General features: G+C 41.6%; 5 protein-coding genes and 1 long non-coding RNA gene across 13 annotated transcripts in view; 4 read left to right on the top strand and 2 right to left on the bottom strand.

Annotated features, from left to right (window-relative positions):
- LOC124062251 (genetic suppressor element 1-like) overlaps positions 1–10,825 on the top strand; it is a 32,920-nt gene extending 22,095 nt beyond the window's left edge. For all 5 annotated transcript variants that reach the window (XM_046394887.1, XM_046394888.1, XM_046394886.1 and 2 more), the window contains exons 4-16: positions 1,833–1,999; positions 2,148–2,357; positions 2,718–2,873; positions 3,783–4,084; positions 4,476–4,779; positions 4,867–5,459; positions 5,626–5,738; positions 5,832–6,111; positions 7,151–7,264; positions 7,344–7,724; positions 7,914–8,213; positions 8,712–8,815; positions 8,993–10,825. In XM_046394887.1, coding sequence (XP_046250843.1) covers positions 1,833–1,999; positions 2,148–2,357; positions 2,718–2,873; positions 3,783–4,084; positions 4,476–4,779; positions 4,867–5,459; positions 5,626–5,738; positions 5,832–6,111; positions 7,151–7,264; positions 7,344–7,724; positions 7,914–8,213; positions 8,712–8,815; positions 8,993–9,130 — 3,162 coding nt within the window. In that variant the 3' untranslated portion in view covers positions 9,131–10,825. The remainder of the gene's footprint in view (positions 1–1,832; positions 2,000–2,147; positions 2,358–2,717; positions 2,874–3,782; positions 4,085–4,475; positions 4,780–4,866; positions 5,460–5,625; positions 5,739–5,831; positions 6,112–7,150; positions 7,265–7,343; positions 7,725–7,913; positions 8,214–8,711; positions 8,816–8,992) is intronic.
- Positions 10,826–11,101: 276 nt separating this feature from the next.
- LOC124062257 (dynein light chain roadblock-type 2) lies at positions 11,102–12,246 on the bottom strand. The gene is made up of 4 exons (XM_046394898.1): positions 12,120–12,246; positions 11,777–11,852; positions 11,536–11,703; positions 11,102–11,389 (listed from the first exon to the last, which is right to left on the bottom strand). Exons 1-4 carry the CDS (start codon positions 12,120–12,122, stop codon positions 11,346–11,348), a joined length of 291 nt encoding a protein of 96 aa, XP_046250854.1. The 5' UTR covers positions 12,123–12,246; the 3' UTR covers positions 11,102–11,345.
- psmd7 (proteasome 26S subunit, non-ATPase 7) lies at positions 12,181–16,171 on the top strand. Its single transcript, XM_046394891.1, has 8 exons — positions 12,181–12,353; positions 12,816–12,907; positions 13,622–13,714; positions 13,815–13,912; positions 14,025–14,105; positions 14,402–14,493; positions 14,782–14,980; positions 15,580–16,171. Exons 1-8 carry the CDS (start codon positions 12,280–12,282, stop codon positions 15,841–15,843), a joined length of 993 nt encoding a protein of 330 aa, XP_046250847.1. The 5' UTR covers positions 12,181–12,279; the 3' UTR covers positions 15,844–16,171.
- A 582-nt stretch (positions 16,172–16,753) lies between these two features.
- On the top strand, positions 16,754–22,817 carry hprt1l (hypoxanthine phosphoribosyltransferase 1, like). Its single transcript, XM_046394896.1, has 9 exons — positions 16,754–17,204; positions 17,547–17,653; positions 18,058–18,241; positions 18,507–18,572; positions 18,693–18,710; positions 19,236–19,318; positions 20,751–20,797; positions 21,303–21,379; positions 22,219–22,817. The coding sequence occupies exons 1-9, from the start codon at positions 17,187–17,189 to the stop codon at positions 22,264–22,266; spliced, it is 648 nt and encodes a 215-aa protein (XP_046250852.1). The 5' UTR covers positions 16,754–17,186; the 3' UTR covers positions 22,267–22,817.
- Positions 22,489–23,549, bottom strand: LOC124062258. The gene is made up of 2 exons (XR_006843887.1): positions 23,390–23,549; positions 22,489–23,312 (listed from the first exon to the last, which is right to left on the bottom strand). It is a non-coding gene; the product is annotated as an uncharacterized LOC124062258 (long non-coding RNA).
- Positions 22,941–25,890, top strand: nudt7 (nudix (nucleoside diphosphate linked moiety X)-type motif 7). 4 transcript variants are annotated; one of them, XM_046394893.1, is made up of 5 exons: positions 22,941–23,145; positions 23,414–23,581; positions 23,661–23,819; positions 23,922–24,203; positions 25,416–25,890. In XM_046394893.1, exons 1-5 carry the CDS (start codon positions 23,104–23,106, stop codon positions 25,473–25,475), a joined length of 711 nt encoding a protein of 236 aa, XP_046250849.1. In that variant the 5' UTR covers positions 22,941–23,103; the 3' UTR covers positions 25,476–25,890. The 4 variants fall into 4 exon arrangements, with proteins under 4 accessions (XP_046250849.1, XP_046250848.1, XP_046250851.1 ...); XM_046394892.1 differs by lacking the exon at positions 25,416–25,890 and having other exon boundaries at positions 23,922–25,132; XM_046394895.1 differs by lacking the exons at positions 22,941–23,145; positions 25,416–25,890 and adding an exon at positions 23,182–23,319 and having other exon boundaries at positions 23,922–25,132.
- Positions 25,891–26,853: the final 963 nt, after the last annotated feature.

The following is a 26,853-nucleotide window of genomic DNA, read 5'->3' as shown; positions in this document are numbered from 1 at the left end:
GTGTATGTGTACTTGACCCTTTGCCACAAAAGGCTTAGGATGTGAAGTATGTGTATGTGTGCATCTGTGGATGTGTTTCCTTGTGGGTGTGTGAGTGAATTTAAGGTGGGGTGAGGAACCAGGCCCCTCACACAATGCAGGGGTTAGCCCCCACTGTAGCCACTTCCCCCTGGATCAGAGCTGCCATTCTCCCCCTTCACAAAGACCACTCTGTGGCTTTGCCTGCCTGGGGCTGCCATTCAGACATTCAGAGAGAAAGAGGGAGGGAGGCAGGAAAATAGAGAAGAGGATGTTAAGACATGAGGGGAGGGAGAGAATGAGCAGAAGAGCGTCAGAGAGAGGGCTCTAAAGCTTTGCGTAGTATTTGTCCTTACTGTGTGCATTTTGTCCTAGAACAGAAAGAAAGGACATTGTAAGCAAAAGAAACAGGGTGTTTGTGTGTGTTTATTGCTGCATCTGTGAAGGCTGTTGGCTGTGTGCAGGGTCAGAGGTTAAGGAATGTGATGGCTGCTCTCCAGACCCCCTGTGTGTTGTCCCCCTTCCTCATTTGAACTGGTGGAGATTGCTGAATGACAGAGAGTGAGTGAGAGAGAGAGAGAGAGAATTCTTCCCTGGTTTGAATCTGCTTTCCATGAGTGACACATTCAAAGCTATTCAAACATATTCAAAGCACAGATATTTCACGTCAAGTGTTGTACAAAACTGAGGTAGCAGATCGGGTGTTGCTGGGAGAGGTTATTTGGTCGTGGTTTGCCTGTGGTCTGTCTGATGTCCTCTGTTGCTGCAGCAACAAGATTTGACACAGTATAGTGGAAATGTATGTTGCCTTATTATCATTGTGCTGTGGTCAAATATTTCCTGGCAGCTGTTTCTTCTTTATACTGAAAAGTCAGAGTTAAAGACAAAGTCAAAGTTTTAGCCATTCTAGCAATGTGGCTTACTGTTGTGGTTCAGAATGGAATATCTTGGAATATCAATGGAATATAAAGTCACTACTGCATGACTTGTCACTCAGTTTGTACAGACATCCATGGTGATCCCCTGACTTTTCATTTAGCACCACCACTGAGTTCAGATTTTAGTTTGTCCAAAATTTAACCAAATACCTTAAAAAATAATGGCGTTCCCATCAGCCTCAGTTACACTTCGTGTTTAGTGCCAGTCAACGCGCTAAAGTAAGATTTTGAACATGGTAGACATAATAAAGATCAGCATGCTGTCATCAGCAGTGCGAGCAGGTTTGAGCTTTGTAGCTCAAAGTAGCCTCACGTGGCTGGCTGGCTTGGTCTTGTTTAAGGTAGTTAAGAAGTTGAAATGTTTGGAAAGTGAGTAGAATAATGGCACATGACATATTAAGCACACTGGGACAGATCCTTAGTCTCATGGTATTCATCCTTGCCAGTTGTGTCACTATTTACTGTCAATTTACATGCAAGTTTTGTGTCCTTTTGTAATGTTAGGTGTGTATTTTGTGGCTGTTTGAAAGTTGAACTTTTACTAAAATCAGTCAAGGATCAAGTGCACCTTTGTGTCGACTGAATCGCCTTAGAGAGAGAGGGAGAGAGAGAGTGAGCGAAGAAGGAGAGAGCAGTTGACCAGATATTAGGTTCATCTTTCCACTTTGATCTTGACCTGTTATGACATATCAGACCCACTTTTTCCACTCCGCTGAGCCTCTGGGTGCAGCTTGGAGGGGTTTTAACCCTGTCACTCCTTCTTATTGCCCTCTCTTCTTTTCCTAAACCTTTTCTGGTCTTTCAATCCAGCACAGACTCAAAGCCCATCAATATACATAGTAATGTCTTGTCTCATACTGTCTGTCTCCCTGTCAGGTAGAGCCGAGTGTTCAGGGACTTGGCAGGGAGCGGGTCAGTGTTGAGAACACCCAGCAACAACAGGATAAGAGGACACCATCTGCCCCATCACCTCACTCCCTGGCTCACCCCTTTGGCCTCACCCCTAGCTCCGTCATGCAAGACCCCAGATTACAGAGCCTTAGGTAAGTGCAACAAACGCTCATAGTTGGACTGGAAGCGTTTGTATAAGAGTGAAGGTTTTGATTACAACCACTAAAAATCTACATACAAAAGTCATCTGAAACTACATGAAGCATCATTGGGTTAATGCTATGTGCACTCGTTCTGCAGTATGCCCGGGCAGATGCACCCCGTGGTTCCTTCGGGTGCCGTCCCAGAGGAGTACCTGAGAGCACTTCGGCCCTTCGCCACCTCAGATGACCTCCGGCTGACCTCTTTACCCCTGAGTCTTGATCCTGCTGCTGCTGCTGCCCACGCTGCAGCTGCTGCTGCTGCTTACTATCATCCTGCCTACTTGCACCACCCGCTGTCCTTACCAAGGTAACAACACAGCTTTAAACTCTCAGTTGTTAACCTCCCAAGCTCATGTTCATGAAGACTCTGGTTTGAATCTTTCTCTTGTTACGAGTGTTTTGTGACTTAAACAAATTAGTGGAACAAGCAATTGGAATAAATCACTAACAATACATGTGATTAAACAGCTGGAACTTTTTAATCTAACCAGAGTTTTTAAGGGGAAATCTAAGAGGAACTTTGGAAATGTTGTGGTACAAATGCTTTATCATTTTTGCCACAACGATCATTATCAATTTATCATTTATTTTTTCCACACTTGGTCTGTGTAGATATAGTCTGACTGGTTTGCTTCTGTCTATTTGTCTATATATCTGCCTGTTACAGGATGGAGGAGTCTCTGTGTCTTTCTGCGCTGCGCTCGCAGTTCTACTCTGTTCCTGCAGGGGGCGCCTTCCCTCCTCTCCACCCCTCTGCCCTCCACTTGCACCTGCCTGGAGGCCGCTACCCCGGTGAACTAAATCACACAGCACTGGCTGAGAGGTAACACACACACATGCCTGTATGCACATTCATTCATTCAGTCAGTCATCCATTCTCATCTTCCTTCCTTCCCTCCTTATTTTTCTTTCTTTCGTTTTTTCTTTCTTCCTTTCTTTCTTTCTCTCTCCTCTGTCTGCAGGGCTGTGTAATCTCTCTGCAGGGTAGGCACAGGTTGCTGAGTGTGTGATATTTTTAGCACACACCCCACAGTGCCTCCTATACACTCATCACACACATACTGCCCTTCACACGCACCACACCACACACACACACACACACACACACACACACACACACACATTACGCACCCATACACATGCATATGCAAGCTAGTTCACATACAAAATCTCACACGAGTGCACATAAGGAAGTCTTTCTTCTTCCCTTTTTCTTTCTCTCCATTTTCTCTCAGTACTTTGAGGTCCTTTCTCAGTTTGACAGTACACATTGTTTCCCAGTGGCATAATGCACGGGGGAAATGTTTGTGCTTGAAATGGATGGTATTTATCGTCTGGTTCTGTAATGGCTCCTGTGTATCCTGTAGGTTTGTTTGTGTGCTATTGATTGCTGGTGAATGTGCTCTCTTGTGTGTGTATGTGTGTGTGTGTGTGTGAGTGTGTGTTTGTGTGTCCTTTTCCTGTGGATACCTATTAAGTGTTCATCTGCTCTTGCTCAGTCATGCTGTGTATGGATTATTTTCCTCATGGTAAGTAGAGATTGTGTATGTGTATGAGTGTGTGTTTCTCTGACTGTGTGTGTGTTTGAGCTGAAATGTTTGTGTGAGGTTCACCAGTGTGTGGTTAATATCTGCCTCATGTTGGGTGTTGCATCTCTCACCTTCTCCCCATGTATGTATGTATGTGTGTGTGTGTGTGCGTGTGTGTGCATACTTGTCAACCTCCCCCACAGGCTACAGATGGAGAATGAGCTCCGCCAGCGTGAGAGACAGCAAGAGCGTGAACGAGAGAAAGAAAGGGAGCGTGAGGCAGGGCTGGAACGAGAGCGGGAGCGCGAGAGGGAGCGAGAGAGGGAGGAGGAAAGGGGGAGAGAGCGGGAGAGAGAGCTGGACAGACAGAAGGAGAGGCAGAGGGAGAGACAACAGCAGATGGTCAGAGCGGCGGAGGGCCACTACCTGGCTGAGCTGCAGGCTCGGAGGGCACCACCAGAGGACAGGGCCAGGCCAGGGGAGAGGCTGACCCCGAACAGACTGGGTACCTACGCACAAACACGCACGAACACACATGCAGACACACACACAACCAGAAACCCAAACTGCTTGTAATGGCATTCTGTGTGTGATAATCCTGGCTCAGGGGGAAGCCACATGAAGGAGAAAGCAAATTTTAAGTTTATGAAGTAAATCAATTAAACTAAAACTAAATTTGATTTTAAAACAACACACACAACAATTTAAAATTTTATTGGTGATCCATCATCTTGTCCTCCCTTGTGAGAAGTGTGAGATGCCGAACGATGCCTGAATAAATCTCTGAATCTTGACTAACAGTTGAAGATGTTTTGCTGTTCATCCAAATGTCTACACAGACATGCTGCTTACTGCACAACATGTTTACAAATTTACAAAGCTGTCTGTTTCACCAGATAAAACCAAGGACTCAGAGCACCCAGGTTTCCCAGCACCCAAACCTCTGTCTCTGCAGCCTGGCCTTAACTCCTCCAGGGGCTCTATCCCACACCCAGTACCCAGCCTGGTGCCTTCTCACCTGGGGAAGCATCATGCTGGGGGGATCCATGGAGCTGTGGCAGCTGCCATGATGACTCAGAGGGCAAGCGAGGTGGCGTGGTTAGCACGGCAGCGAGGGCAAGGTCAGGAGAGGGAGGGTCCGCTGGAGATGGGCCTCAGGTCACCTGGGAAAGTGGCAGAGCCAAGGAGAGACAGCTACAGGTGAAGTTTCCAACTGAATTAGCTTAAAAATGATTTCTTCTTCTGCAGCGAGACTTATTTATTTATTTTCATTTCTTTCATAAACAGAACCAGTTCAGTCAGTCACAACCCAGGCAACAAGGATGTACCTCCATGCCTCGGTGCTCCACCTCCCCTCATCTCCCCTAAAGGTCCCCATCACCCCCCTGTGCCTCTGACTACACTGTGGAACCCAGCCTCCCTTGTTGACACTCCTGCAGACTCCCGCAGAAAACTCAACCCTCCCACACCGCCAAGTCGGCCACCTCCTGGCCTTACCAGAGCTGACAAACCACCCCTAAGCTGGGGGGAGAGGCTGGAGGAAGGGGCCACGGGGAGGGTAGACGGCACAGAGAGGTATCCCTCACTGAGAGGAACTAGTTTACAAGAGTTAAGCTCCTGGAACAAAGCAGAGCAGGACAGAACCATCCAAAGTCTCTATCATCGGCATCACATCAACAACCTCCACCAGAGACCCTGCATGCCTCCTGATCTCGGGGGGCAGTGCCAAGCGGCCTTTCTGTCTCCGGCAAGGGAGCATCACAGTCTGACTGTGACGCCTGACAGCATGCTGGTGTATGACGAGGTTCTCCAGCAGCACCGCCGGCTACTCAGCAAACTGGACCTGGAGGAGAAGAGGAGGAGGGAGGCCCGAGAGGGAGGTGAGCACAGACGTGGAGAGAAAGGGGATTTATGAGCAGGAGGGGGAAGTGGTGGGCAGAAGATGATGACTACAGTGAATGGATGCTTGTGCCATTAAAACTAACCCATAGGCTTGCAATTTCTTTATGATGAAAGATAATTTCTCTCTCGCTCTGCTCTTACCAGGTTATTACTATGACCTGGATGAGTCATATGATGAGAGTGACGAGGAGGAGGTGAAAGCCCATCTGAGAAGAGTGACAGAACAGCCTCCACTCAAACTGGACACATCCTCTGAGGTGCATGATCATAGACACAGTTCAAATATATTGCAAAGGTTTAAATTTTTTTGTTGGATTGGTACTCACCTCCCCGAATTTCCCTCTCCAAAGAAAGTGGATTTTCTGCGTGTGTGTGGTCTGACCACGCTGGCCCATCGCGATGAGCTTCTGGCGCGGAAGAGGAGGAAGAGGAGGAGGATGATGAGAGAGCGCAGCGTCTCTCCACCAGCCGTGCAGGGCAAGAGAAAGGCCTCTTCACCTTCAGCTCCTACAGCTCCCTTAACTACCCCGTACTCTGCCGAGCAGATGGACAGCACCCCTGAACTGGAGGAGAAAAAAGACTTCCTCCTTATGTTCAACCTCTCCCATGTCAGCCCACAGCAGCGGAGAGGTAACATCCTGTTTAATATCCACGCACACATCCTACGTGCTACTCTGCTGTCTTCACAGTTGTTCTGGTGATTCCCAGCGGAAAAATATAACATGCAGATTCTCTCCCTGTTTGTTATTTGCTGAGGGTGTAGGAGGGGTGAGAAGAAAATAAAGTTAGGGTGCATCGGGTAGAGGAGGGTCTGCTAGGATTGGATTTGAGCCCACAGCCTGTCAAATACAGTATTGGTTAAAAATGTATGATTTTCTTTTAAAATGTTATTAATCTAATGTATTTTTAATGTAAAACTGTAGATATACACATTTTTAAAAATGGACACAATTAAATATTTAGATAGATTTTTTGATTTTTTTTTTTAAACATATGTGTATACCCTGCAACAAACACAGCTTTTTTTCTGCTTAGAATCTGCTTTTCTGATGTTTATTCTGTACTGACTAAACATCAGGATAATTATTTTCTATTACTTGTTATTAAAAAATCATTGAATTAGGCTGCCTTTACTTTTTATTTTACCCATTAAAAATAATCTGATAAAAAGAATAAAAATAAGCAACTGCAAAATGCCCAGCAAAAATTGGAATTTCAAAATACTCTCCTGTTTAAATTTGTATTGTTTATTCTTTAGAGGGACACTGACGCATAATCAGCATCTCATTTGCGCTCCATCAGACTTGTTCTTAATTTTTATTTTTTCTTTCTGGAAGCATTATCTGATCTGTCAACATCGAGGAGGGCCTTGATTACTATAAAACTGCCGTCGTCATCTTTTGGATGAGTAGGGACATAAAATGTGGGTGAAAATCTGTACAAAAAAATCAGGTCTTAGAAAAATAAACTTGATATTTTAATGAGAAAATGTGGTAAAAAGAGAAATGATGAGTCTCTGTTAAGCTTAATTTTTTGAGGCCATAGCCTGTGATGGTTATCTCAAGCCACTCTGACTTTTATCCATCATTTTCTTGTGCCAGTCAATATTTTAAGTCCTATTTTCAAAGGTGAATGACAGGTGTTCTCATTCTGTCTTTTTCCTCTGTAGATAAGGAGAGGACAGAGGAGCTGCTGAGGGCCATTCAGAAGAAAACTGTGACGTTAGACACACTCAGATATAATCCTTTACCTCCATGTAGCAGTCCTCCTGCTCCCTCAAATGGTGAGAAACATACACACCCACTTACACATTTACAAGTTGCAAGAACTCTTTCTAAGGAGCTGTTCAAATGTATTTTTAGGTGACCCCTCATCAGCCCCTCTGTCGTGTCAACCGAACGGGCATCTGTACCCAGACTCTCCCAGCCCCTCCCCTCCCTACCTACACAAATCTAAGCATCTCCTCCATAAGGACACGTTCAAACCCTCCATGGACGCTCACGTGGCCCGCATCCCTCCACCCTTGGCCCTTCATCGTGAAAAGGCTGAATTGGTGGAGGCTCAGCCAAGCAGGAAGCACCAGGGCCTCCAGAATGGCATTGTTGCTTCTGCCCAGAAAAAGGAGCCCAGTCCTGTGCAGAATGGACAGAATCGGCCTTTGGAGAGGTTCACACCTGAGACCTTTGCTCAGCACTTCCACCAGGCTGTGCTGCAGTCCACACACAACACGCTGCAGAATAAAGGTTAGCCACTCACCCCCACAAGGGTGCATGACCACTGGGCTTTGATTGTGAATTTTAAAATGACAGTGTTCTGCCACCTAGTGGTGATTGTATTGAATGTCCAGTAACCATGTTTGCTCCTTATGAGTTATTGTATTAAATGGCTGCAAAGACTGACTCTGCAGTTTTGTCTCACTCTTTTCTTCTAAGGGGTGTCAAATTACATCCCTGATGCCGGCATGAAGAGCGACCGCTTGTTGCCTCATAGCATCTCTCATCTGAAAAGTTCGAAGCCTAATCATGCCTCTCAGCACGCACACATCAATGGCCATCACTTCCATTTGCCTGCAGCCAGCATGGACACAGCAGGACCACGGGAAGACCTGTCAGATGAGGACGAGGAAGAGTCTGGTCAGGAGGAGGAAGATGAGGAGGAGGAGATGGAGGAAGCTCCAAAGAAGTGGCAGGGGATTGAAGCTATTTTTGAGGCCTACCAGGAGTATGTGGATGGTGAGTCAGTTTCAAGTCAGTTTTGTTTAAGTTACATTACTGTGAGTGAGGCTCAGAGGAGCTACACCAGGGGTCAGCAATTAGGTTCAACTGCAGGCCAGGTGTTGTTTGTTAGAGGAACAGGATGAAGATTTGTGAAACTACTTGTTTCAGCACTGTATGTGAGATCAGAAGTCATTTTTCTCCGTCATTCAATTTGGAATAACAGTTCATTCTTGTCATACGCAAGCCATAATCTGTGTTTTGTGTTGCACCACAAGACTCGAGACATATTAAATGGTAATCCACACTTAGGAAAAAATGATTTACTTAATTTGCTTGCATTTAAAACTTGAGTCTTCGTCAGGGGCCCAAATATTTTGGTTGAATTGATCTATGAGGTGCTATCAGCCTACCACTGGACTACAATATACTCTAAGGTCACTTGTGTTAAAGAGGTGTTGGGAATGATTATAATTTGCACTCATTTGTGGTTTCTGTATTTTTCCTTCTGCACAGAATGGAGTATAGAGAGACAGGTTCTTCATGGTCAGTGTAAAAGACTTGAAGCACAGAACTACAACCTGACCAGAACTGCGGAGCAGCTCTCTCTCACTATGGGAGTAAGTTTCTTACCTGCATACGTGCATGCCTGTGTTTTTTTGTGTCTCGCATATTTGCATACTTTTTCATCTTTTCTTGTCAGTGTTGACACTCTTTTTTTTTTTGTAAACGATGCTGTTTAGTGCGGGAAGTCTTGGTGCTGTAATAAGAGTCATATCTGTCTTTCAATTTACCAGGAGCTGGTGAGTCAGAGGCAGAAAGTGAGAGAGGAGAGGGAGAGACTTCAGGCACAGCTCGAGCACTTCAGGAGATGTTTGACACTACCCAGCATTCACTGGGGCAGGGGGCAAGTCAATGGGCACACGCCGAGGTGACCTCTCAGGTGCACCCCAGACAGCAAAGGAACAGTAACGAGAACAAGATGGACTGGAGCCAGACCACTCTCTGCACTTGAAGCACTTGAAGAAGCCAGTCCTCGTCTTGTCACCCTTCTGGCCAGTCAGTTCTTTGACTGCTTCCAGATTCAACTGATTACCTGCCACAGTAAACAATGGTGACCATATAGTCTGGGCATTCACACACACTCTCTCTCTCTCATTCTGCCCATAGATTGTAACAACACCGTGTAGGTGAGGCAGCATCTTCATCAGGGTGACACTAACCATGCCCACTAGTCCCTGAGACGGCTTTAAGGACTTTCCACCATTTAGCTCATATCAGAGCATTTTTACATAAACTGTATTGATCCATGCTAATGAGATGTATCACTCGACACAAATATGTAGCCTCTCTGGACAGCAATGAGAAGAGACTTCATGTGTGCAGTGGTCACTTGTTTAATACTCAGAGAATGAAAATTGAGTCAAGGAATCAAAGCACACCTCAGGCCTTAAACTTGATTGGATGCACTTGAAATGGAATTGGAGGAAATACTTTACTGTCCTCTGTGTTGTATAACGTAGTGTCTACTGAGCACCGTATCTGATGGATGACGTAGTTTGTGTGCTGGTGGAGGTTCTGCAGAGAATAGGAAACATTTAAAGATATTATCTATATATTGGCAAATGGTATCAACAACGTTTTTTGAGGTTTAGTACATTTTCCATTGGTTAAGTCACTCACGAAGAAATTTGGTTGTATTGTTTTAACCATTTCTTGTGGGAAGCCATATGTTTTATTTGAATTGCTGCTGGTCAGAATAAAAATGTTTAGAAAATGAAGGATGTTAGGACAGTTGTATTTGAAAAATGTTATGTGATGTCAAAAATGTTCGAGGGCTTGACCAGGAGGGACATGGATGACACTGTGGCAAATATCAGTCTTTGTCTCACAGCAGCGTCAAGTTGTCGTGACTGCAGATAAGGTGGTTTATTGCGGTGTCTGTGTCCTAAGTTCCTCTACATGCCTATAAATATTGACAAAACCTGAAGAGAATAACAGCTGTGATTTTTAAAGGCCTTTTTCATCATTCTGCATGTTTTTTTAAGATGATTTGCATCACTTGAGTGAAATGACAATATTTTTAGGCATACTGGTCCGATCTTACAAATATTTTCCCCTATTTGAAGGTGATTTATTGTGGCATCATTGTGAAAAACCAAGTTTAACTGATTTTAATGAGGAAATGAAAAGCCAAATTTTTCTTCAGTTCCATTTCAGCGCTGTGTCAAAATTACTAAATGGCATCTTTTCTCTTGTCTATGGGTGACATACACATAGGGATGACACAATCCCTCTGTGGATAACAATAAACTACTCCGTCTCTGGTCTTTTGATGAGATTTAATTTTGTTCAAGTCAGATAAAACAACAGCTTAAATTCATAATTCCTGCCTCTTTCTTTCCCTCTTAATGTTAAAATCCCAGGAGCCCTTTCCTTCAAGCACAAGCTACAGTAGCAATGTCTGAAAATCACCTCCTGCATCATCTGTTCTGTCTCCTCCTGCATATTTGTTTCAATCAGTTGTTAGGTAATGTATTATTTGGGATGTATAATTGTGATGAATTATTTATTAACATATATTGCTGTAAATTCTGATGGAAATTTACATTAAAATGTTTGTAAAATGTCTTTTGTCCGCCAGTGTTCACTTTTGATTAATCTTTACAGGTCCAATGTATGCATTTAGTCAGGGTGAGAAGAACAACACTTGACACAGAGCAACACATTAATGCATTTAACATGTAGATGTAAAAATCAATGTGATGTTGTGATGAAAAAGAATAGTCTGTGATCTTTGACCTGCAGAGGCAGAGCCAACATTCCTACAGTATATAATTCAGACATATATGTTTATGTAAGTAAGTTTCCCTGCCTCTACAGACACAATAAAGCCAACGTAGGAGTTGTATTGATGGAAGCATTGTGAGATAATAATACAATGCCCAACAGCTTTATTTCACAGTTGTATCAACATAAAGACACAAATTGACATAAATAAGGCAAAACAAACATCGTGTTATGTAGATTAACGTGAGGGATGCAGCACATGAGCATTATAACACAATGGAAAAAGACCTTTTTCCTGGATGAAGAAGCACCATGTGACAAACCAAAGGCTGATTTGATGCTCATGAAAATGTCCAGTGGCTATTCACATGGGTTCTGGATGACTATCAGCAGAAAGTCGTTTTCTGCAGAAGGGAAGACAAAGGATACAAACGCAGGATCAGCACAGCTACAAGCATTCCTCTTTTAAGTTACAGCTGTTGGCTGAGATAATATTAAATGTTCGTCGTTATTGTGTCAACAACACCAATGCAGTACAACACACATTCACCTGGTGCAACCAAGATCTCATGTTTCTTGGAGCGGATGCGGAGGAAGGTGAGGTCATTCTGGGGGTCAATGTCCCTCACAGTGCTACTGGCCTTCATTGTGAGGTGTCGAAGAAGTCCTGCATACTGAACTGCGGTGGAGTTATCTAAAGTTGTTCTGATGGGAATACCTGAAAAAATATACTGTGATGTAAACATAGAAAACTGTTGCGCTGCATACGTATGCTTGTTGAGTTACCTTACCTTCTGCATTGACAACTATTGTTCCAATCACTCCTTTATGGGCTTCAATCCTCTTTAGTGTTTCCACAACTTCAGCCTGTAGAACACAATAAAAGACAACTGAAACAGTAGCAAAAAGCAAATTTAAGGTTGTTTGATCTCATTTCAATTACGTTATGTAAATTGTTAGCAAATCTATTGCCACTAGGAAGGCACAGCTGGCTAAAATAACTGATGCAAATCCAGTGTTTTCTGTTGTCTAACGTTAATATACATGAATACGTGAAAATTAAGACGTTTTCTTAATATAAGCAAACGTTTGCAACACAATTAACACAAGTTAATTTACTTTCTTAGTTCCTACCATTTTGTCCGTGAACGGCTGTACACGACAACGCTTCTGCTTTCTGTACGCGTTTCGCTGTTGCCATGAGAAACGGAACAGACGTCAAGCGCAAGCGGAAGTGTAGCGTAGCCGTCATTGTGCGGAGGTGTGTTGTGAGCTGTTTATCGCTGCTGCAAAAATGCCGGAGTTAGCGGTGGAAAATGTGGTCGTTCATCCCTTAGTGTTGCTCAGTGTGGTTGATCATTTTAACAGGTCAGTAACTTCAGTATTTGTGTTCAGTCTTTACAGACGTATTAAGTTAAAATGACCAGAATCGTAACGTTGCTGCTAAGCTAAGCTAATGTTAGCCCTGCTGAGTCAGAGTCCCATTAACAGTGAATGGAGTCATGACTAGCTAGTTAGCTCAGTGAAGTTATTTTAGTTCGTTACCTTGCTAGTGTGAACAAACAGTGTGTCTTAAACCGTTTAATGAATCACAAACAAAGTAGGACTGAAAAGAAGTTGAATTGGGTAGTAGCTTGATACTACTGACTCGACCTTGTCATTCATTACGTATCGATGGACAACATGAACATTATGGATATTAGCTTACAGTAGCAACCTAGCTAACGACTCATATCCAGTCACGTTTGGGTCATGGCGTTCAGCTGTGACACAACTGTGGTAAACTAACAAGATAATTTGTTCTGTTCGTTTGCACGATGTAATATACAGGATAGGAAAAGTTGGCAATCAAAAACGAGTGGTTGGTGTCCTACTGGGATCGTGGCAGAAGAAAGTTCTTGACGTCTCCAACAGTTTTGCAGGTATGTGTCATGTTGTAGTTTGCCAGTCTTTCATAACAAAAAGAACACAAATATCAACAAATGTGTGTTTGCTTATGTACCTGAAGTAACACAAGTTGCTTGTTTATGAATATTGGCTTCTTGTGCAGTAATTTCAGGTACCGGTATAAGTATCAAAACAAACCTATCACTTTGCAAAGAAGGCTTAGTATGTAAAATGAGAAAGTGCAGGCAATAGTGAGCTTCATACAGTCAAAAGCAAGGCAAGTAGGGCATGTGACTGAAAGCACACTCCTACACAGACTGTATCTGTCTGTATGTACGTCACAGTCTGCAAAATAGTTTTACACCAGGTGCCTTTTAATTGTACCAAATTTCGACATCCATAAACAAATTAGTTGGAAAGAAAATGCACCAAGAGAGAGCTGAGCTAAAAGGCGAAGCTGTCATTTTACTGGTCATTTCACATCCCAACCCTCACCTACGATCACAAACTGTGGGTAGTGACCGAAAGAACAAGGTCACGAATACAAGTGGCTGAAATGAGTTTCCTCTGCAGGGTGGCTGGGACTTCTTGGTTGATCTCGGGTAGAATGAGTGGATGGAATCTTTATTATTCTTAAATGTGCATTAAAAGCATTTACTGTGGACTTATTCTAAAGGTCAGTAAATGTTTTAAGCCAGTTAAAATTGGTTCTTCCAATTCCTCATTCTGTTTTCAATGTTACTTTCCAGTACCGTTTGACGAGGATGACAGGGATGACTCAGTGTGGTTCCTGGATCATGACTACTTGGAGAACATGTATGGCATGTTTAAGAAAGTTAATGGTAAGGCACAGCAGACATCTACATTATTCAGTTCTCTGTCACATTGACTGTGCCATCCTGATTTTATATTTGTGAATAACTTGTCTTCCCTGGTTTTCAGCCAGAGAAAGAATAGTTGGATGGTACCACACAGGACCAAAGTTGCATAAGAATGACATTGCCATCAACGAGCTCATCAAGCAATACTGTACTAATTCGGTATGTAACCACTTTGCTTTTTTCCCACTACTTACAACACAGTAGGTTTGCTCTACTCATATTCATTCTGATGTTAAATAACAGGCTCATATTTTCTCTTTTCTCTTACCAGGTGTTAGTCATTATAGATGTGAAACCCAAAGACCTTGGACTACCCACAGAAGCATACATCTCTGTGGAAGAAATACATGATGTACGTGAATCATGAACTGCACTGAAGCAGAAAGAATACCAGTTGTTCCTGAAAGTGTTTGGACTTTTATTTAATTATAAATTAGATAAAAAGAAAAAAAATACCGTAGTGATGCATGCACGTCACAACTTCAGTGGTTTACAATTAAACTGAGTTTCATTAGTACTCATTCATTAGTACTTAATATTTAATTTGTCCAACTGGAAGGCCTTTAAAGAGCTATCTTTCCTGTTTGTATCTTAGTTGAAAACAAATGTCAGTCAGTCATTTTCATTGTTGTCATTTACCATATCTAGGATGGAACACCAACATCCAAGACATTTGAACATGTCACCAGTGAGATTGGAGCTGAGGAAGCAGAAGAAGTGGGTGTGGAGCACCTGCTCAGGTACTAAACAGACCTTTGACACACACACTTTACTGCAATGTTAATCACATAACAGCACTTTTAGGCAACTCTGTAAATAATTATGATTACCGTACAGTAAATAATGCAAATCTACTGCTACTTTACTGCAATCAGTGCAAGGACATACTGATGACAGTGTTTAATAAATTAAATGAATGTTAAGACATTTCATACCCACTCACTTCTCATTTGCTACTTGAAATCGCAAACTTCCCCACTTTGGTACACATAAAGGAAATTCTTAAATCTTAATTCTTAAATCTACAGAGATATCAAGGATACCACAGTGGGCACTCTGTCGCAGCGCATCACAAATCAGGTTCACGGCTTGAAGGGACTGAACTCGAAGCTGTTGGACATCCGCTCTTACCTGGAGAGAGTGGCGGCAGGCAAACTTCCCATCAACCACCAGATCATCTACCAGCTGCAGGATGTCTTCAACTTGCTGCCGGACGTAAATCTGCTGGTAAGTTGTATGTGTTTGAGCTGCATGTGCTGTGTATTTATTTACAATAATCATTGTTTGGATATCTTCTGAATTGCACTTAAGGTAACTTCACATCAAGTTACGTCTGCACAAACATTTTTTCTGGTTTAATTTGCTTGCTGAATATGATTTGTGTTTTTGTATTTTTATTCTGTTTTAATGCTGCGGCAGTTTGTAGTGATGACATTGAGTTACTTGTTATGTTATGAATACAGCTCATTTACAGTTACAATTGCTGCATAATTTGGAATCAATAAAGTGAACCAGATGTTGATTTTGAGAAAAATAAAATAGGCATTTTGAGCTTTCATGTCCAAGTGAGTTTCACATTTTGTCCACTTGATGGCAAAGTGAGCCAAGTTTAGTGGGACACATACAGCTTTAGCACATATGAGCTCAGTTGTTGACTCGTATGAACTGTAGTTCCTAACAAGCTGTGGGCAATAATGATCTTTTCCAAATTATATTTTGGGGTGAATTCATCACCTTAATGGATGTAATTCGGGTATGTAGAGTAGGTGATAGTCCAGTGGGTAACCAGACACAGTTTTGTGATGCTGAATATTTTGTCTTTGTAGGAGTTCACAAAAGCCTTCTACCTTAAGACCAATGACCAGATGCTGGTGGTCTACCTGGCCTCACTCATACGCTCTGTGGTGGCTCTGCACAACCTGATCAACAACAAGATTTCCAACCGAGACGCAGAAAAGAAGGAAGGACAAGAGAAGGAGGAAGGCAAGAAAGAGAAGAAAGATGAGAAAGAGAAAAAAGATGAGAAGGACAAAGACAAGGAAAAGGAGAAAGCAGATGGTGCCAAGAAAGATGAGAAGAAGAAAAAATGAGTGCTCTTCCTTTAAGGTCTTCTCTCAGATCTCGCCTTCTTCATCTGGATGGTGCTCTACTTTCTGCCCACAGTCACAGCTCTGTATGTGGGTCTCAGGCTAAAAGTAGACTCTATATGGGGAATGGCGTTATTTGAGATTCGGCCTCACGGTCACAAGTGGCACTCATAAAGACTGTTATCGTACAGAGATGATGATGATGTTTGCGTCGTTGGTCTTTTGAACTATGAAAACATGCTCCTGGTGTGGTATGACACCTGGTATTGCTTTTTTTGTAATATGGAAAAAATGTTTTGTTTCTGTATAACTCATTAAATTGGGATCATATTAAAATTTTGTGGTGTTGCAGTTTTCACTGTTCCTATTTTAATTTTCTAAATTAAAACACAGTAAATTGTGGTACAATGGACCTATAGGTTGATGTCCTGGCAATATTTGCTTTGAGATCACTTTTACTTGGAGTTGTAAGTATGCTGTAAAGACTGCTTTAGACTGGCTCTAACAAAATTACACATTTTAAAATGATACCATAGTAGTGCTAAAGCACGTTGTGCTCAACGGTAACAAGGGGGAGGAGTTTGTTATCTCCTTACAAGTTGGCAGAGAAAAATGTGTGCTTGTCTGTAACTGACAGCCCATCTGCTGATGAAGACCATGTGATATGACTGAATGCTCCAGAACAGTTACTAAACTGACCTTGGTGTGGGATTAACAAATGTGCGATTTTTACGACGCGTCATCGTTTAGAAAAGAAAAAGACAATACATTTCTTACATCTGTTGCATAGCATACCATGGTGAAAACAAATTAAAATCATTTAAAAAAAAACAAAAAAAAAACAGTAGGTGATTGGGGATATTTTGGGTTACACGCATCTACAATAACAAAAGTGCAGTGACGGACTCATCACAGCACAGAGGAGATTCAACCACACACACACTGGGCGCAGTAGTGCGGAGTGAGAGGCGGTACCGTTATATTTTTAAAACTGCGTCATCTGCAGCTTACCCCCAAACGCTCGCAGTACAGTACTGCCACGGTCAACAAAAACCCACAGTGTTAGGCTAGTAGTGGTAACCGCTATAGCGCATTTTTAACTCAGGTTGTGTCAGACAAATCAGATTACTGGGAAAGTAAACTGGATTCTGACGTAAAGGGATTAAACCCCGGCAGAGCAGCATCGCATGTGCTACTCGCGCGCGCTCTCCGTCAGCACCAGTCGGCGAAGAGGAGAGCAGCTCGTGCCACCTCCAGTCAACAAACCCTCCTCTCTCTGCTAGCACCTGAGCATGACTCCTCAGACATTTCTCTGCGACTGAACAGGACGTACCAACCCTGGTAACATGGCTTCGTATTTGCAGGTAAGGCTGTAAACTGCGGTATCTGCTGCGGGCTTGTTCGGTTTGTTTGTTTTTTTAAACAACTTCTTCACTTGTCAGGGTGTGGTTGTGCCCCGTGAGGCCTGTCTTGATAGACCGCAGGTGGCACGAGCTTTCCAATCGGCATTTGAGTGTGTGATTTCTGTTCATCATCCGAATATCAGGCACATGTGTGTGCGATAAACAGGTGGTTGAGAGGCTCAGTGTTGCCAGGGGCGAGTGGTGAAAATGGCTACAGCGTGATTAATGCGTGTTTGGCGCATGTTATCTGTCAATGCCAACCGTTTTGGGCCGAGTTGAAGAGATGGTTCCCTTTTGTTCCAGATCGCTGATGACGAAAAGGGCCACGAACTGGACCTGTTCTGCGTCCCCAGACATTATGAGAATGATTTGGAGAGGGTGATCATCCCCCATGGACTCATCATGGACAGGTAAACCAATCGACGGCCAACACCAGCACCAAACACTATTATATTTGTGTCAAGTCATCTGACACACTCTCTTCTGGCTCTTTCCATTGCTCTCTCTCTCTCTCTCTCTCTCTCTCTCTCTCTCTCTCTCTCTCTCTCTCTCACACACACACACACACACACACACACACACACGCACTTACACTGGCTTGTACTCACGTTACAGTGATGCACCATACTGTATTTGTTTAACAAATCACTGTAGTCCAGTGTAATGTTGTGAGATGGATTGTAAACAACATTTACGTGCAATATCATGTTAAGGTTCACCTCCCTGCCCCCACTGCATTCACATACATTGCAGTGTCATTTATGATGCATTGTTTCCTTTCTCTCCTTCCTTTTTATGTCACTCACTGGTCCAGGACGGAGCGCCTAGCCCGTGACATAATCCGGGACATGGGAGGACACCACATTGTAGCGCTATGCGTGCTAAAAGGAGGATACAAGTTCTTTGCAGACCTCTTGGACTACATTAAAGCTCTGAACCAGAACAGCGATAAATCAGTGCCGCTGACAGTGGATTTCATTAGGGTGAAGAGCTACTGTGTAAGCTGCCTTTCCTCATTTCATTTGCGGGAAATACTTGTGCTGATGTGAGGTATGTGATATGGGGTTGGCAAAATACAAATGAGAGCAATCTTATTCACTCAGTAATGGGCCACCATGGAGAGTCTGACTGCAGTGTAACAAAGTTTAATAATGTAATGTTGAGTGGCGGATTTTACTTGTGATTCTAACAAAGCAAATTATACAGTGGTAATCAAAAATGAAAATGCAGTAAGAAGGGTGTCGTCTCCCCTTGTTTTCCTAGAATGACAAATCAACAAACAGTGTCAAAGTCATAGGAGGGGATGAGCTGTCCAATCTCTCAGGCAAGGTTAGTATGCTGGTGTTGACCAAGCAGAAATACTTCAACTGCACAGTCTGGTATAGTTGTATACTTCATCAACTGTTCTTTCTTCTGTTCTTCATTTTTTTTTTATCTTTTAATCTGCAGAATGTTTTGATTGTTGAGGTAAGACATTTCCTTATTCATTTCCTGTTCTGTCTCATGTTTGGGTGATATGTATAAAATCAGTAAATGTTAACGTATATTGTGATGTTAGTATATATCATGATATTGTCGAGGTGCTTTGTAACAAAAATGTGGAAATCCTCATTTCAATCTGATCCAATATTTCCATCCATTGGTCCTGTCACCTGATTTTCAATACTGACCATAATCAAATACAGTAAATACCTCAAAGGGACAAATACCTTTTGAACAAACTTACTTATGGCTTAAAAAAATTCTTAAAAGTGTATATTGTCATAATCTGCAACCCTTGTATGATTCGTATTTTAATGTTGCGCCAGTATTCATGCATTCAGTTCTTTTTTTAAAACCAAATATGAGACCACATTTTTTAAAGTAAATCTAACTGGGTATAAAACATCAAAGTCTGTTGTACACATGTTGTATATATTTTTAAGAGATGCTTCTCTTCGTTTATCTCTCTGCCATGATGTGACCGCTTCCTGTTTCCTGCATTATAAAAAGGATATTGTGGAGACTGGAAGAACGATGCAGACGCTACTTTCTCTACTGAGTGAATGTAATCCCAAGATGGTTAAAGTTGTAAGGTAGGCACCATCAGACACAGATCAGTCCAGGAAACTGAATTACAAACCTCCATAGTGACTGACTGGTATGTCATGAGAGAGAGAGAGAGAGAGTGCATATAACAGTGCTCTTAGCTAATGGACGACCTCCTTTAGGACTGTATTGGAGCTCTAATGTGATGTAGGGAGGGAGGGAGCAGCTTAAGAGTTAATCTGCCGTACTGTTAACTGCACTGTGGAGGGAGAGGCCATTTCTCTGAAGTATTTTTAAAAGCAGGGTGAAATGTGGGATTCTTCTGAGGCCTACAATAGTAGTTTTTGTGATCTTCTGTACATGGGTTAGGTCATTTCTATTACCGTACTCTGATTTTGGCCATGTAATAATTTACTGCCCACATGTCTCTTGCTAAGCTAATTAATTCTTAATCAACTGACTAATTCTTAATCTATTTAAATACAGTTCCGACACACACACACACACTTTTGTACTCATGAGGACCCTCACTGACAATGTATTCTGTAGCTTCTAACCTAAACCAAATAAAAGGTACTGTCATTCAAACAGCCCTTTGGAGTTGTGCTGACCGCTTAGATGCCTTCACTTTCCAAAATGTCCTCATTCCTTAAGTCTCTCTCTCTCACACACACACACACATAAAGAGAAAACATTTCTCACTTTGTTATGTCACGCCTTGTATAGTTCCTGTTCCTGTGATATCTATCGCTGCCATTTCTGCTGCCACCCCAACAGAACTGCACATAATTATTATGCATTATACTGCGGTGTTGAAAGCATTGAAAAACTGCATTTGAAGCAGTCAAAGCTTCAAAGCTGGAACTTATAGTAATAAAATACAGAAATACAGTAGACGGCAAGGTCTGAGATTATTCAGAACATTTTATATAGAAAGTGAAATCTAAGTTTTTATTATTTATTTATTTATTATACTAATACCCCAGAAACGGTATTGGTTCATCCATTAGATATGACTGGTTATCCTTCAGAGGATCATGGAGGGCTGGAGCCAGTCTCAGTTGTCACTGGGCACGAGACCATTCACGCTCATATTGACACCTACAGGCAATTTAGTGTCACAAATCGGCCCACCCAGCATGTCTTTGGATTGCATGTGTGCAAACCACTGCCCCTCGCGCCACCCCCAGAAACAATACATTTGAATTATTCACAATAATTTCAGATCTTGCTCACCCTGACAGTGAACCTCTAGTTATTGGCACCACTTAGCCTGTACTAAGCTTCTAACATTGCATCTCTGCTTTCAAAATAAGCTCCACATAGGCTGAACAGTCATTTGTCTAGCCAAGGTGTTGTGCAGGTGTACCAAGACAATCAATGCCGTCAGTCACCTGTACTGAAAATGTTGTGGTCACAAGAGATCTTTCTTTTTGGCAAGTTAATCTCTTTTTTGCTTGCTTTTGCTTGTCATTCTAGCCTTCTGGTGAAGAGGACCCCGAGGAGTTCAGGGTACAGACCAGACTGTGAGCACCTCTTTACTCACTTTTACACTAGCACATGTATTGTGGTATAGTTGTGTGTAGTGGTGCTCATTTTATGCCAATCTCTGACATGCGTTTGTGTTTCTGGTTATTTAATAAAGCTGTGTTTTCCATTCAGGATTAACATTAATTTCAGGAATATCTACTCCAAATGTATTTGAGCCTGCCATTTACACACTAACACATGCCTGATAACCCCCGGCTCACACGGTCTCTGATTATGTAATGCTTTTAGGTTTGAGTTGGATAATCTCTTTAAGATTGTCCCTCAAGGACAGCTGTTACTGTAAGCGTTTTGACTTTCCACTATACAGCACTTACAGCTTAAGAACAACCTCACATAGACCGTAAAAGAGCAGTAAATATTCGATCACCACAGAGCCTCTGATAACAGGCCAGCTTAAGAGCTTTACTTCATTTGTGTTTAAATATGGTTGCTTGTTTCTTTATAAGATTCAAATTGGTGGTGTCTCTGTATGCATTTCAGACATTGGTTTTGAGGTGCCCGATGCCTTTCTGGTGGGTTACGCTCTGGACTACAATGAGTACTTCAGAGATCTCAGTGTAAGTTGATCACTTCACATGAAAATTATGAGAACAAACATCTGATGAACCAGTGGCTGCATTCTAGTTGCATGCTGTATTGTGCAGTAATGTGTGCAGTATATACACTATACTGATTCTCAAGGGATGCCACAGAATATCGTTGTGTTTTGCTGTTTAGTGCATACAGGGAATTATGCAATATATGTTTGCAGTGTTTTTATTCCATATCTTTGACTTTTATGTTTCTTCAACCACCATTTTTTATATTTTGTAGTTGTGATCCATAGTTGGGAGTTGTGAAGAAAATCACCAGAATCTACTTTTGTGAGAAATGGGACACGGCTCATATTTTGTAGCATTTACTTTTGACAGGAAATTGTTAATGGATAACTGGTAATGTGGGCATAGCTTACAAATATGTGCCAAATTAGATTTGAGGGGAATGTTTGTGTTATTTTTTAATCTACATTTTATTATATATTGTATTTTATCTATTTTATTTCTGATAAATAGTTTCTTCCTAATGGTGTCATTACTCTTCATTTAGCAGACGTTTTTATCCAAAGTGACTTACAGAATAACAAGTTTCAGTACAATAGAATTAGACTAAAGCAATAAGAACTAAAACATAATTAAAAGTGCTTAAGTAGAAGAGCAAGAGTGTCAAATTATGTTTTTCTCTACTTGATCGCACTGGGGCCTGGGCAGATTGTTAAAAACAGTCACAGAGCATATACTAGCTCTAAAAAATGTCAAATTTAAACAGAAAATTAAATTCCTGGACAATAGAAATGTGTTTAACTCGAATTTACTATCCTGTTTTTTTTGTTTTGTTTTGTTTTGTTTTTTCCCCACAGCACATCTGTATACTGAATGATCAAGCAAAGGACAAGTACAAAGTGTGATCAGACGAAGTGCTGCAGAGGCGATGGCTGAATCAATGAAGACTAGGACCACTGTGATGACCCTTGTTACCTTTGCTGTGTTTTGAATCTTAGTTATTTTTCTACATTTGAATCCACAAAATGTGACTTGTGGGTTGTAAATACCTTCAAGAAGAAAAATTAATTTCCCCTATTGAATACATGGGATCAATTATGTATATCATGAATATTTTGGTTGTCAAATTTTAATTTATTTATTTATTCACTTAAGTGTATAACTTTACCTGTAAACCTGTGGGTTTAACGTTGAAGGGAGAAATATGTCTTTAATTTGTTCTAGCTGATGTGGTTCAAATCACACATCTCAGGCTAATGTTACTGCTTCATATTCAGTGAGCTGGCAGTCAGTTTTAAGTAGTCTTTTCTACACGTTTTTGTTCCTACCTATGATATAACACATATTCTCGTTATGCCATAAAATGACTGACTTGGAATGTACTGTATGTTTTATTTCGTATCTGATGTTTCACCGAGAACCCGTTTACAGCAATACAAATCCCATTGAAACCTTGCATGCTGTAGTTTTCCTGATGCACTTTTTTATAGAGCAACACAACTTGTCCATATTCTAGAAAAATACCTTTTCCATTGGTTGTCCATTTACATTATAACCTTTGCCTGCCCATCTATGACATGTCACTCAAATGTATAATTTCTGTCAAACTCCTGAGTAACATGGCTATATCTGTTGCGACTACAGTGCCTTGACATTTTCAGGACACATAATGACGTAATTGTGGCGAACGCGGAAGCGCGTCGCATACAGTGACGACATGTTTGTTTTGGAGGCTTGTCTTCATGAAGCGGAGCGGTAACTCTTTTAGCTACCATATTGACAATGTAGGAAATACAATCATTTGACTCATCTTACCTCGACCGCAACAGCGAGAGTGATAATTGTTACCACAGCCACTGCTAGTGTTCAAACTGACATTAGCGTTAGCTTTGTGGTAAGGTTAGCTTATCGTTTCGCCTTCTGACATGAACTACATAGAAGAGCTCGAGCTCTGACAGGTCCAGCTCTTTTATACTTATGTAGACGATTATATTGAATTGTAGTGAATCGTATTGTATCGTACTCCACCTTTCTGTTTCTGCTTTAAAACAGCTAGCAGCTACCATGCATAGCAAAGAGGAGACCATAGCCATTTTAAAGCAGTTTGACATTGGAGACAAGTTCTCCGGTCTGCCTGTGCTGCCTAAAGCATCAGTGTTGATCCCATTGTTTGTGAGGAATGGAGAGCTGTATACCTTAATGACCCTGCGCTCAAAAGAGGTAACCCGTATGGATGTCAGCTGGGAATGCGAATAACACCTGTTATCTGACTGACTGACTAACTTGTGTGCGTCTGTAGCTGAGGACCAGTGGTGGTGAGGTGTGTTTCCCTGGTGGGAAGAGAGACCCCACTGACAGAGATGATGTGGCTACAGCTCTGAGGGAGGCAGATGAGGAAATTGGTCTACCACCTGATGAGGTTGAGGTGGTCTGTAGACTGTTTCCCATCATCAGTAAGGTAGGACAGTAAAAATGATTCATCCCTTGCAGGGCATCAGCTGCTTTGGTTTTATCTCTTTCTCACACGTCACCCTCACCCCCAACCATCATCTATTAACAGAGTGGTCTGCTGGTGACCCCGGTGGTTGGCTTTGTAGAGGAGTCATTTTGTCCCTGTCCAAACCCAGCTGAGGTCAGTGCTGTCTTCCCAGTCCCTCTGGATTTCTTCACCAGTGAAAAGGACCACTGTGCTGCACATGGTGTTGCTGGGATGGTGGGGCCGATGCACTCTTTTCACTTTGTGGACCGTGATTCAGGAAACCAGCATCACATATGGGGACTGACTGCCATGTTGGCCATAGTGGTTGCTGCCCTTGCTCTCAGGAAAAGACCGGAATTTGATGCTGGTTTCAACACTGATGATCCATTATCCTTCTTCCAACAGTTTCTACTTAAAAAAATTAGTAAATTATGACCTGCTGTTTTCCAGATGTTCTTAATGAATTTGTGCCAATGCAAAGGATCTGAAGCCAGACTTGTTATATAAGACAAATGTATTTGTTTAACACATTAATTGTGAAGGTAAGAGTTCTAAGTGCAGTAGCTGAAGAGATACATATAAAAACCTTTTAGAGCTTTTTACAACAAATGCATCTATAATGCATATCTGGGGGGACAAAAGAAGCAAATCAAGATGCTTTAGTTTTTATTAATTCATTTAATGTAGCAGCAGGATTACAGATATAAACAGAAGAGTATACAAATATCCAGACCAAGGCAAAGTACATGTTAATAATAGTTCAGATGTATGATAACACACTGGGGTTGACCTTTATCCCAACTGCAGGGTCTTAAGGCTAGATACTAAAGCTCAAGCTACACAGAACGGATACAACAGAACTGTTGGAGAATGTGAAATAGAAAGCGAACTAGGAAACGTGAGCAAACTGAGTACACACAAGATACAGCTCACACTATTGGCAATTAACAGTTAATTTATCATGGTTGCTCCTTTTGATCAAGCATTTCACAGCAACAATAGTAATGTTGACAAGCACATCAACACAAGAAAGCTCTCCGCAAAACAATCTCTGTTGTCTCTTCCCTTTTACCTCACATGTACAAATCTCATGAGGCATGAAAAAACAAAAAAACATGTTCAACAAAAAATAACAATGCTGACAATTCACTGGTGAAGCTGCACAATGTTATGCTGAGAGGACTCACTGATATTTTGCAATGGATTTTTGTAGAGAAAATGTTAAAAAAATATATAATGGTATGGGCTATGGTTATGCATGTGTTTAGAAATAAAAATTTAATCACTGAAAAGTGTCCTGATGTTAAACCGCCCTTGAGAATATAAAGGACATGGAGCCAAATAGCAGTGACACAAAAGGGACACCAGTAAACACAGCAGAGTAACAGTTATCAAGGCACACAAAGTTCTGTTGAAAGCATCACAATTGAAATTCAAGATACCCCTGCAGTATATTTCACATTTAAATATACATGGATATTCATTACATGACTGAAGGACAAAACTGATATTGTGTAAAGATTTGTGTGCTATCTTCACCACCATTAAATTCATGGTTCATGTGTTATTTTTCAGGTGGAAGTGGCTATTCGAAGAGTCAGACTGAGCATCCTGGATTGCTCAACATTAAAATGACTGGACGCGAAAAACATGAAATTACACCACAATCCAAGACAAAACAATCTGACAAATGTACAGTGAAACACATGACATTTGGTGCCACCCCACCCTTCCCTTCTGCCTCAAAATATATGTTCTCTAAAACTGTAATTGGTCCGATGTCAGATGTAGAGCAAGCTCTGTCCACCATGAGGTAAAACGTACATTCATGAAACTGAAGTCACAGGTTGACTTTCTGTGTTGCTATGGCTTTACGAGGCATTTCTGTTTCTCGAACTTCTTCTGCAAAAATCATGTGCTCTTAGACTCCCCTACCCAAGAGGAATGGAATGCTTGGAAACATCACTACTGCGCTCTAAACTACAGTTAATGGATGAGTCAAAGTGCCATTTGAGATGCATGACATTAAAAAAAAAATGCACACAAGAAACCTAGCCCATGTATTATTTTATGCAGGTTGGGAAAGTCAGTGTTGAAATTGTAGAATTATGATCTAACCTATTTGCTTGATGTCAGCTTAATTACATTTCTAATTTTAGTCATTAACTTTACAATGAACCTGGACTTCATGTCAGGGAAACATACCAGCAATGATATATTCTGTGCTATGAGCATAAACCAAAACAGTTTAGTTTTACAAAAATACTCTACATTTTGATATATGGATACAAAATTCTAAAAAAGATAAGTTACTTTAAAATGGATCACTAACAGCTGCAGGACAAAATAGTATGACTATGAAAATGTAAACAAATGCATAAGTGAGCCATGCTATTCTAACATCTGAATTATTCTTAAAAGTTGGCTTTCTGATAGTGCCAAATTGGCTACTGTTGTAGATATGGAAAGTACAGCAGTGTTAATTTGCATCAAAAACACAGAATAATGTAATGAAAAATGTAAAGTATCAAATTGGTGGAAACGATGATGAAAGACTAATTGATCCGTGAAACAAAGTACCCTTTAGACATCTGGTATAATGTTGGACTTGAACAACATGCTGAATTACTTCCATGTAAGAGCTGCAAAATTGAAACAAATAAGTACAAATAAGTAAACATTACGAGGACAAGTATGAGACAAGATAACGACAATTCACAACAGGAGCTTTGGTATGCCTGGGTGCACTCCAGTCTGACCCCACAACAACAGCCAGCTCTCTAGACTCAACTCTGCTTCAGAACTAACAAATAATGTCAGTGCTATTGATATAAGTATAAACTGTTATGTATTAACATCATATCAGAAGTGCCCATCACTCCTGTACATAGCACCATAGATAGAATCAAAATGGCGGTCTCTATGTAACAGAGATTTCATTTACCAGTGAGCCCCTGTTCACAACACAAGGGACGGGTACTGGATGCCAACTTCAAATGGTGCCAGCCTGCAC

The sequence above is a fragment of the Scatophagus argus genome, chromosome 7 (assembly GCF_020382885.2).
Source record: "Scatophagus argus isolate fScaArg1 chromosome 7, fScaArg1.pri, whole genome shotgun sequence".
NCBI classification, from domain to species: domain Eukaryota; kingdom Metazoa; phylum Chordata; class Actinopteri; family Scatophagidae; genus Scatophagus; species Scatophagus argus.
Note: the sequence above shows the minus strand (reverse complement) of the source record. Positions and strands in the feature narration are given on the sequence as shown.